Source organism: Molothrus aeneus, chromosome 5 (genome assembly GCF_037042795.1).
Source record: "Molothrus aeneus isolate 106 chromosome 5, BPBGC_Maene_1.0, whole genome shotgun sequence".
Lineage (NCBI taxonomy): Eukaryota > Metazoa > Chordata > Aves > Passeriformes > Icteridae > Molothrus > Molothrus aeneus.
In genome coordinates, this window is record NC_089650.1 from 18,759,531 (window position 1) to 18,770,198 (window position 10,668).

The following is a 10,668-nucleotide window of genomic DNA, read 5'->3' on the forward strand; positions in this document are numbered from 1 at the left end:
TGATGCCCAGCCAGTCACTGAACAGGCTGGGCATCAATCAGCCAAATGGTGAGAAATTACATTGTGCATCACTCATTTCTCTCGTGTTTTCTTTCTTTTTGTAGTTTCCCTTTTCATTACAAGTATTTTTATGTTATTCATACATTTTGCTTTATTCAAATTATTAAACTGTTCCTGTCTCAACTTTTGGTTTTGCCTTTTTTCCCCCTGATTCTCCTCCCCATCCCACCAGGAGAGGTGTGAGTAAGCAGCTGCCTGGTACTTAGTTGTCAGCTGGGGTTAAACCACAGCTTGAGCCTGGGTGTGTTGCAGGGGCAGGTAAGGAGGACAAGAGACTGTGTAACAGGTGATCTAGTCTTCTAGTCTGGTTTTGGCTTGGAAATCAAGCCTATGGTAGCTTTATCTTATCTTTTTATTGACTAGGCTATTGCAGCTGCTGTTATTCTTTAACTTGCAGGAAAGTCACAGCAAACACCTGCCACCATTTAAGCAGTAGTTTTGAACAACACAAGAGCTTAACATTGCTGCAAACAGCCTTGCAGGGCTGGAGAATTTAACTGCTGATTCTGTCTGAATCCTGTAATTACTTGGATGAGAAAAATGAGGCGTGTGAGGGGAAGCTCAGAGTGATTAACAAACTGTTCGGGCCAACAGCCTGGCTGGGCTGGTGAAAGGCCCTGCCTAAGGCAGTGTCAGTGGGGGCCATTTCCCTGTTGACATGGAGCTGGTCTTTGCTTTCTTCTTTGCACAGGAGGAATCTTATTTGTTGATAAGGCAAGGGATTTACTGGCCAGGCTGCCAAGGTCAGACCTCACTGGAAACAAACTGGCCCAAACTATCCCCTTCAGAGGACCACATATACACAGCCCACTGTGTGCTGCAAGCCAAGCAACCTGAGTTTTCCATCTTCTACCAGCCCTTGAAGCTGGTCTTGGCATAGCACCTCTAGTAGAGAAGACAGCAAAGCTCTCCCTCCCTCCTTGCAGATATTCACTATGAGCCAGAGCAGCTGGAGATGAACTCGGAGTTCAGCAGGCAGGCACAAACATCTTGGGGAAAGGAGCAGCTGTGTTAGGGCTTGATACAAAGTGTAAAGCCAAGAGAAATGAATGGAAAACCTCTACTTGCCTGGAATCAGGCGCCTTGGACAAGGCTGTGAGGACAGAGGCACTGTGCCTGACCCTTGGCGTTGGGTTCAAAACATGCATGGGGAAGAGACGTGGGCTTAGCTGAGTGTTGCTCCCCTTGGGAAGGCACTGATTGCCATGTACTCTTAAAATAGAAACGAGGAACATTAAGAGCTGAGAAAGCTGCTGTTAAATAGACAGGCTTGGGTAGGAGAGAACAAATGCTTGACAGATCAGAGGAGGATTCAAAGTGCTTAACTCCAAAAGGGAAAACAAACTTCATCCTCACTGGAGAACATTCTCCCAGCTGACATGGAAAAATCAACTACTGCTGAGGAATTACTCATTGCTTCAGCTCCCTTCAATCGGGAAAGGCCAACATCACATTCAGGTGCCATGAGAATTGCTGTGCAGCCCCTCTTTAACCACTACATAAATACACTGCTGGCACTGCTTCCTGCTTGCACCTCCTGTTATTAACACCGCTGTGGGAATCCCTGAAGCCTTCTCCAGCAGTTGGCAAACAGGGAGCTGAATTAAAAACCTGGCAAAGAAAATATCCTTCTGCTCTGAGTCCTGTCCTGTGGTAGAAACCTTGCAGGCTACTTGAGGAATCTCAAGCTGTCCCCAAACCCTTCCTCCTACTGTCCACCTGTTACACTGTTCTGAAGGATTCCCACAAGGCATCAAGTACGTGGGTCTTCAGCATTTATCTCAAAGAAACAGTTTTGTCTTCCCCATAATGCACCCTAAAATGTGCTGGCACTTTAACAGCTGAGTGACACTTTAGCTCTGCTTTTCCTTAGAAGGAAGCAATAAAATAACTGTTTTATACTGCCCCTTAATTACACAATGCAAAGTCACTGTGTTTTTTCCTGTTCTGTAGCATGGTAAGGCAAGAAAGTTGATTATTGTTGGGTATGTGACGCTGTTCCCCTACTTTTCCTGCTTGTGCAGGAAAATGGAGAGTCTTTACTAGAAGTGTTTACTGAGCAGGAACACTGAAACTGCAGGGGAAATTGCCCAGCCTGAAACCAGAGGAGGTCAGGAGCAGCACAGCCTCTGTGATCTCTGGAATAAAATGAAATGCCAGTTTTTATTGATTGTAACTGACCAACAGTTCTTTACCAGATTACATTCAAGTGACATCACCTCTAGTAGCGTGCCAGCGGTGAGGTCAGCCCAGCCCCAGTGGGAGGCACCCACCTCAAGAGACCAGTACCACCTTGTGCTGTGGCCCTGGCTCCAGGGGAACAGAAGCAGGTGGGAGCAGTAATGCCAGCCAGCTGCACTGCAGTTGCAGCAGGACTTGGATCACCACTCCCCTGGTTCCTTCAAAAGTCATAAATTGTTACTGCAGAGGTGCAGAAAAAAAATTACCTGGCTGCTCATATACCACGGAGGTAAAATGGAGCAATGCCAAAGCAGATTTAAGACTGACTGAAGGAAACAGAAGCTGTGGCCAAAAAAAAAAAAAAAGAAAAAAAATAAAGGCAGCTTGTACATAGTTATTAAGCATTTACAATGTTCTCATGCAGCTTAGATAAGCAAGCTGAGCTGGAATTAAACAGTACAGTAATCATCAGTGCTGGTGCTGTGCTCTGCCTGCAAGCTCAGGAGGTGGCTGGGAGCACTCAGAAGCCAGGTTGACAGGAAACAGGTGTATGTGAGGAGGAGGAAGAGGTTAGAAGGGCTGAAGGCTGCTCAGATAGAAGCCCACAACTGGTACCCTTAGTCCAAAGGTCAGGGCAATTGAAGTCAAAAGGCTGCCTTCTGGCAGGGCTCACCCATGTGGCCACATTTAATTATTCACAACAGGGAGAGGGAGGCTCTCAGGCTCCACAGACAGGGGAGGGGTGAGAAAAGCACAGGGGGAAGGAGCACAGCTCAGGTTCCCTGTGTGCAATGAGCAGCTGTTCATCTGTGTGTGAGAGGTGAGTCCTCCCTATGGCCCCCTGGATCCAGCAGCACACAAAGGGGGTCCTGCAGGCAGCACTGAAAGCCCCATGGAAGGAATACCCTATTTTGTTTTCAGCACATTACCTTTTAGTAGGGATCAAGTCATAACCTGCACTTTCCCAACTCATCATTAGAAACTGTGCTGCTGATACTCCCAACTCACCTCTCTGGACAGACAGATTTGTGAGAATTAAGTTTTATTCTCCTGGCTAGACAGCAGTGACTGATAAAAGTTCTCTACTGCTGCAGACATACAAAAGGAGATCTATAAAATACTTCTCCCTATTTTCTCTTATTAAATTATGATGGGAGCCCATGGATTTGGGGAGGAGTTGTACCTCTCCCATCAACACAAGGACAGACGAAGAAAGAGACAGGTTTCACAGACAAGGCAGAGGCATTCTCAGCTTTAAACGAACCCACCCAGGGCAGGTATGTACCATCATCTTGCAGGGAGCAGCTGCCCTCTGCTCTGGGCTATCAGATGTGAGGCAAAGACAAAAACATTCCTCCTCTTAACTCAGCAGCAGCTCTGCACGTCAGCTCTTGGCTGATAAACACAGGCTCCTAATTCCAGCCACATTCCCCGTTTTGAGAATAAGCAGCCCTGCTCCTCAGCGCCCTTTGCAACTACTGCTGCTCATGAGAAGGGGGAGAAGGAGGGAAGGGTTACAACATTTTCCATCTCCTAAAAACACCAAAACAGAAGAAACCCCCAGGTTGTACAGGGCAGCCAGTTGACCTGCCCACAGCTCTCCCAGGCAAGGAATGCACAACATGGACGTGTCCAGAGGCAGAGGTACAGCCAACCCTTTTACTTCAGGCTCCAATGAGTTTCTTGAGGAATGCCTCCAGCTGATCCTCGTCCTTTATGCCCACAAATTTATCCACAACGTCTCCGTTCTTCATGGCCAGCACAGTTGGCACTGCTGACACCTGGGGCAAGAGAAACAGGGAGACAGGTGAGCAAAGCCTGCAGAAAGCCACCTGCACCTGGTCTCCCAATGAAGTCTAAGGAAGTGGCTACAAGGGAGCTGAGCATGCACTGCTCTAGGGTAAGATGTCCACTTGCAAAACAGGCCAGCTGAGCTCCGTGTTCCCCCTCTCTGCACTGACTTACACCACTCTACTGGAGATAAGGCTGAGCTGCTTTTTGAGTTTAAATAAGACCCAAATGTTTAAAGACAAAACCACAACTAATACAAAACCCGTCTTCAGTACAAAAGCTTCTTCTCCTCCTTTCCTTTTGTCCTCTCATAAATGAACACACCTAGGACACATCTCAGACATAATGACCTTTGGACATTTTATGGCCAGGGTAGCATCAGACTGGACCCGTGTTCTTCTCCAGACAGGACTGGAGCTCTAACCCTAACCCGCCCCACCATTGCACAGGCAGATTTCCTGCTCATATTATGGCAATGACAATCCCCTCCAAGCCTTCTTCCTTTCCCCAGTTCTGTTTTCAGTTATTTAACTGGTCACAAACCAGTGGTCATTCAGTGCAGATCCCTGATGATTAGGTAAGAAGTGAAAAAGTCCCTCTGACCAGAGCTAGCAGGCAGCTGTGCTGCTCTGGGCGCTGCTTTTTTAGCTCAGAACAAAGTTTGCTGGGAATTATCCAAGAGAACAGTGTTGGAAATGACAACATTCCCCAAGGACTTGCTGGTTGACTGGTGACAGCAGAAACCCCAGGGACATGACTGAAAGAAGGAACAACCAGAGCTTGGAGAGCTACAGCAATGGAAGATCTGATCACATTTCTGACCCCACAGCTTATCTCTGCAAAGTTTTCCCCCCAAAACAGATCCTGTCCTTATCTTGCTCGCTGACTCTTCTTCAGCCTGCAGGGCCTTCCCATGTGCACTGCCAGCCCTGCTGCCAACAAAGATCTGTAAATCCCTCTGGAAACCCATCAGAGGGCTGGCTTTTCTCCCAGTGGGAGCCTGAGATGAAAAGGACATTTTGTCTTCCCTTCCCACCCGGTCCCAGCCGGGCAGTCCAGCGTGGCTCCCCACAGTGTCCCTCAGGGCTTGTGCAGTCTCATCTGAAGGGATGGGAGCGTCGGGGCTGCTCAATGCACAATCTTCAGCTCCTCCTAGTGACTGCAGGGAGCAGATCCAGAGGGCTTGGGCCCCAGCACTGCCGATGGTGCCAATACGTTCCCTTGTGATTTTGAGAGAGAGAAAAGATGTACTGCACTCAGCTGCTCCATCCCTGAGAAGGCAAACCTCCAATGAGCCTCCCTCTGGTTTGCACAGTGGGTTAATATCGAGCAGAGTTGCTCCAGTCCTATCCAAAAAAACAAGAGCTGGCCCCTGTTAGGGCTGGGGTGAGGAACAGGCAACTCTTGGAAGCTCTCCTGAGAAGCAGCCAACACCACGTTGCCAGGCCCTGCAGGCTGACCAGCGCACCCACGAGTTTCACATGGCCTTGATTCCTCTGTCTCTTTCCCTCTGTGCAGGTGAGCAAATCCAAAGAAAGAGTGGAAGGTCTGGGGCTGGTGCTGCAGAGCCAGATGAGAACTGGGGGCACAGAGCAACTTTCCTCTGCTCAGAAAACATGATGTTTTTGTCAGCTTCCTTCCTGCCAGCTGCAGTAAGGGCAGCCTATTAATGGAGCATGTACTTTGTTTTGCTGGTTGAGAAGCAAATATCATGAGAATTTCTAGAATGCAAAGTTGAGGGCACTTTTTCTTTTTTTGGGTCCCATCTGCACTGAACCTAAACAAACTTTACTCCTCCCTGAAGAGCATTTCTATAGAAAAAATCAGTCTGCTTTTGATTAGTGTTGACCACAGATAAACAAACAAACATGCCCATCCAGGTTATTCCTGGCAACACCCATACCAAGGGAATTCTCCCCCATCTGAAACTTTTATACAAGCTCAGATGCCAAACAACAGAGCATGGGGAAGTATTTCACCCAGGCCTCTGAGTGAGGAGGTAACAGGATGGAGCTCCACTGATGAATGACCACCTCTGTACCCAGTGGCTCTCCTGAGCTGCCCACCCACAGTGGCCACAGAAGGGGCTGCCCTTTCCTGGTCACCACACACAGAGGCAACTGGCTAAGGCAAGAGATGAATCTAAAGAATTTTAAGAGACTGCAGATAAACAAAAGTATTTCTTCTCCCTTTCTGCTCTTGGGGCGAGAGGTCAGGATCTGGCTGGAGCAGTGGAGAAAGGCCACAACCAGAGATGAAAGGTATTTGATAAAACAGGGAGTCCCCAGAGAAAACACTTTTGTGCTGGGCATAACCGGACAGGGAAGGGCACAGGGGACATTCCTAGTTGCAGGAAATGCATCCGTGCTTTGTGCTAAGCTGGGATGGCTAAGAGCCAAGGGCTTGTATAAAGGAATGTGCCAGCATTCCTCAGCTCTTCCAGGGGGCCTCCCCCTCCCACTGCCTCCCTCTGCACCAAGGAGGCTGCTGAAGAGGACATTGTGCAAGCAGGCAGCAAGCTAGGGCTGCGTGTGTGTGTGGGCAAGGGAATAAACACGGATGGAGTGAGACTTCCTGGCAGCTAGTGAAGGAGTTGTGGGGGTGGCATGGACACTAAAAACCCCCAAACAAAGACTTCCTCAGCATGCAGACATCTGATTCCCTAAAGAATGACTTTAAAACAAATGTTTTCTGATTCCCTCTAAACACCACCTGTGGTTTTCCTGATCTCTCACAAACACTCTGGTCCCTCTTTGATCTCAACTTGGCGCCTTCTCATCAGCCCTTACATTTCTCCTTACATGGTAACTTCCCAGAAAATGAAGCAAAACCAAGCACATGCTCAGCACCATGAACAAAACTTCTGCCTCAGAAAGGATGCTCCAAACTTTGAAGATCTGAGCACAAAATTCTCCCAACCCCCTACCTGTTTGCAGCTATGGTATGTGCAGACAGTCTAAGGACAGTGTTTTAGCCATGGGGATAATGGCCAAGACAAGACACACATGCATCACTCCAAAAGTGGAGGAGGGCTTCTTGCAAAACAAAAACTTCACCATGTTTGTAAATAAGATTCCTGAATGAACTGCTAGAAACTGACCCTTTCCTGCAGCCTCAGTCCTACCTGCACACAAACACACACAGCAGGCAGTGCTCCCTCAGCACCCGTGGGGAGAGGACACCCAGCACATTATCAAAGCTACACAACTTGGGACTTTCAGCCTCTTTTCACAGACCTTTCTCTGCATGCACACACCCTGCTTGTCGTTTTCCACTCATTTGAGATTATCCTCTTGTAATCTCAGCTCATTCTATCTACTGGAAGGTTTGGAACAACACATGAGTTGAGCTAATAATCTCTATTCTCTTCTCCTTAGCATGGTTGCTACCAGAGCTTTCCCTGCGTCTATTAGGATTTACACACTTCCAGATCATCACTAAAAACACCTCATCCTCTTCAACTTCTCACCAGCACCCTCTGAGCTATGCAGTGTTTTGGGCTTGCAGCAGCCAGCCCTGCTCAGGAGCCAGCAGCCATCTTCCTTGGCCTGGGGTGTATCTGCCAGCACGCCTCCACCCTGGAGAGCACCGGAGGCTCTCATGCTGAGCTTGTGGGAACTGCAAATCATGACTGTGGCCACCAGCTGTGTGGGCACCCCACCACAGCACGGGCAGAAAGGTCTCCCTGGGGAAAGAGTGGGAGCGAACAAGCTGCTCCCACTTCCGTCTCCTTCTGGCTCAGCAGGGTGTAGGAATGGCATCTTCTCCAGGCTCAATAAACTGACAGCTTGCTCAGGAGATAGTTCACACTTTTCAGGGCAGCTTAGGAGCTTGCTGTGCTAGTTGTCACCCTGGGAGCAGGACTTCATCTGCAGAGGGGGAGCAGATCCATCTGCATGATACCCAAGTGAAAATGAGGCATGTTTTTCCCCTGTAAAACATAACAGCAGGATGCCCAAACTCCATGGGCAGAGTGGTTGTTTGCAAGGAGAGACAACAGAGGCAAGCACGGCCCTCAGAGGGGCTTTTGTGTTTCTTAAACTACCTAACTACTGTCAGAGGGGACAAATAAATGAATCATGTAAACTAAAGCCATGGCCTTCTCCAGTCATTCTGTTTCTTCCTGGGAGAAAGGCAGCACAGGAAACACACCCAGCAGTAACGTCACACACTAGTGTAAGCATCAAGGTCCTCCCCTTTCAAGAGCGGGACATGTGCTCCTGTTATTTTTTCTGACCTGGCTTCTACCTGTCCAAACAAAACTCACTGTGTCTCCTTGTGCTGCAGCTAAAGGATGGGGACGTTATGACCCAGCTCGAGATCCTGAACAAGGAAGGGAAAGAGAGGACAGGCTGGCTGCATAAAGAACCATGTTCAGTAGCACGGCACAGTGGGGTTTGTAACTTCACAATCTTGCCCTGCACCTGAGCACTCCAGCTGGCAGCAAAATGCCATGTGTACTCCAGGCTCCTCGAGGCCAGGGAAGTGTTTACACTCACAGACACATGCAAGGCCTAGAGAGCCCTCCCTGCAGAATCAGAGGTGGGGATGCTGGGCACAACAAGCAGAGCTGGAGCAGAGCCAAGCAGCAAAATCCACCTACTGACAAGTGACCCAATGGATCAGGAACCCCTAGGCTCTGGGCTTCCCCTCCCCTCCAGTGCTGCTGCTGTGCAGGCACAGTTCTCCATAGGGAGGCACCTCTGCACTGCCAGCCAAACAAAGTCCGTGTTCTTCCACCTCCTACCTCGTACTCGATGGCGAGGTCTGTGTGATCATCAATGTCCACCTTGGCCATCAGCACCTTCCCCTCCTGCTTGGCCACCAGCTTCTCTAACCTGGGGCCGAGGATCTTGCAGGGACCACACCACCTGATGGAGCAGGAAAAGAGAGGGCACATTAGGAGAGGCAGGTGCAGCCATGGAAGGCATGCTGGAACACCAGTGCCTTTACCACCACTGCTGTTCCACTCAAGAGCCAGCCTGGAAATACAATTCCTGAACCAAGGCTTAGAAAAACACTTCTCTCACAAAGGAGCTGTCAAAGGTTAAGGAAGCTCTGCATCCAGCTTCAGGCTTCAATTAATTGTCCTCTCCTCCCTGGATGATCCCAGCTGGTGCTCACTGTGGTTTGTCTGTTGGTTTATTTAGAGCAGAAGTTTTTTGGCTGTTTTGTGTTCTCTTTGCACCAAATCAGCCGTAACAGGCTCACGTAACAGTAACTGGAGGACTAAGAAAATACGTGAAAAACTCAAAGATAATCAGTTAATATTGTTAATTATCTTAATCAGTTAAGATAATTGTTAATAGAGCAGATAGCATCTAGGAATATTTTTACTGGCAGGTGGATCACAGCATTTTTATTGATGACAAATACTGTCATTGGTGTCACATGGCTGTTACTAACACATAAAAACATTTGCTATAAAGAGCCTCAAAACCATGCAGCTTTAAGAAACATGGAATGATACACCTTAACAATGGTGAGGCATAGCAAGTGCAGAGCTCTCTGAGGACGTTGCATCCCTGAAGCCAAATAGGGCAGATATCAGAGCTTTTTCCTGAGGCATCTTTTGTAGGATGATGCAACACTGAGGCTGGGGTGACACCTGAGCACCTGGAAGGTGCAGCTGTACCACCCTGGGGAAAGCCTTCCTGGCACTCCTGTTTGACACTGCTGCAGGCTGTAGCTGTGAGGGGAATCTTCATGGATTGAGCCTGATGAGCAGAAGCATCTTTCAACACTGGACTCCACAGCTTGGGAAGCCCTCAGGCATGCTCTTCCATGGTGAGCCTGGAGTGCCACCACATCAGGAAAGTCACAGGAACACACCTGCACGGGTGGTGGAAGAGAGGGGTGCAAGAGCCACGAGTGAAACTTACTGTGCATGGAAATCCACCACAACGGGCTTGGGGCTGTTCACCACCCGGTCCTGGAAGTCGCTGCCATCCTGCACGTTGAAAGTGCTCCTGCGGCCGGCTGAGGTGCCAAAGGCCCTGCCGTGGGATGCCAGGGGCCCCCGCGTGGGGAGCGCCAGCAGCCGCTGGAGCGCCAGCCTCTGGGCCATCTGTGGGGAGAGTGGTTGCTGGGACGGGTGCACCCCACGGCTGATCCCACTGCAGCAGCGCCCTGATCCCAGCCCCCGCGGCAGGACAGCCCCACGCCAGGAGAGAAGCTTATGGGGTATGACGGGATTGCTTTCGGCCTCCTGCCCAGCCCTGCCCCGCTCTGCGGCTCCAGCCCAACGGGCACGGGGCTGCCAGCTGGAGCCCACCTCCTCCCCGTTCACAGGGAGACAGCTCAGGCACAGCCTCCCCGTTTCGCTCAGCCCTGCGGAGCATTGCTGCCCCCACGGCAGCCCCCCCCCCCCCACAGGGCAGAGCCAGGCCTGCTCCGACACCGCGGGGCTCCATCAGCCCATGTCCAACAGGTGGCACAGGGCCCCAACCCTGTGGGGGAGAACAGCCCCAGAGGCCGGTGCCCCCTTGCTCTCCGAGCCCGAGGGCGGGAGGGCAGGGCCGGGAGGGCCCCGCTGCACCCGCCGGGCCCGCGGCCCGCCCGCACCTTCGCGGCGCGGAGGTGACCGGACACAGCGAGCCGACCCGCACACACCGAACTCCCGCCCGCCTGCGCCGA

General features: G+C 50.4%; 1 protein-coding gene across 1 annotated transcript; it reads right to left on the reverse strand.

The window, feature by feature from the left end:
* Positions 1–2,204: 2,204 nt before the first annotated feature.
* On the reverse strand, positions 2,205–10,668 carry TXN2 (thioredoxin 2). The gene is made up of 4 exons (XM_066550026.1): positions 10,597–10,668; positions 9,915–10,099; positions 8,780–8,903; positions 2,205–4,022 (listed from the first exon to the last, which is right to left on the reverse strand). The coding sequence occupies exons 2-4, from the start codon at positions 10,097–10,099 to the stop codon at positions 3,906–3,908; spliced, it is 426 nt and encodes a 141-aa protein (XP_066406123.1). The 5' UTR covers positions 10,597–10,668; the 3' UTR covers positions 2,205–3,905.

Excerpts from the sequence above, each read along its gene's own strand:
- TXN2 (XM_066550026.1), bottom strand. The coding sequence starts at position 10,099 with ATGGCCCAGAGGCTGGCGCTCCAGCGGCTGCTGGCGCTCCCCACGCGG. Across the intron at positions 8,904-9,914 it reads GTGGTGGATTTCCATGCACA|GTGGTGTGGTCCCTGCAAGA; the intron begins GTAAGTTTCACT and ends CTGCTCCATCAG. Across the intron at positions 4,023-8,779 it reads ACCTCGCCATCGAGTACGAG|GTGTCAGCAGTGCCAACTGT; the intron begins GTAGGAGGTGGA and ends CTCTTGCCCCAG.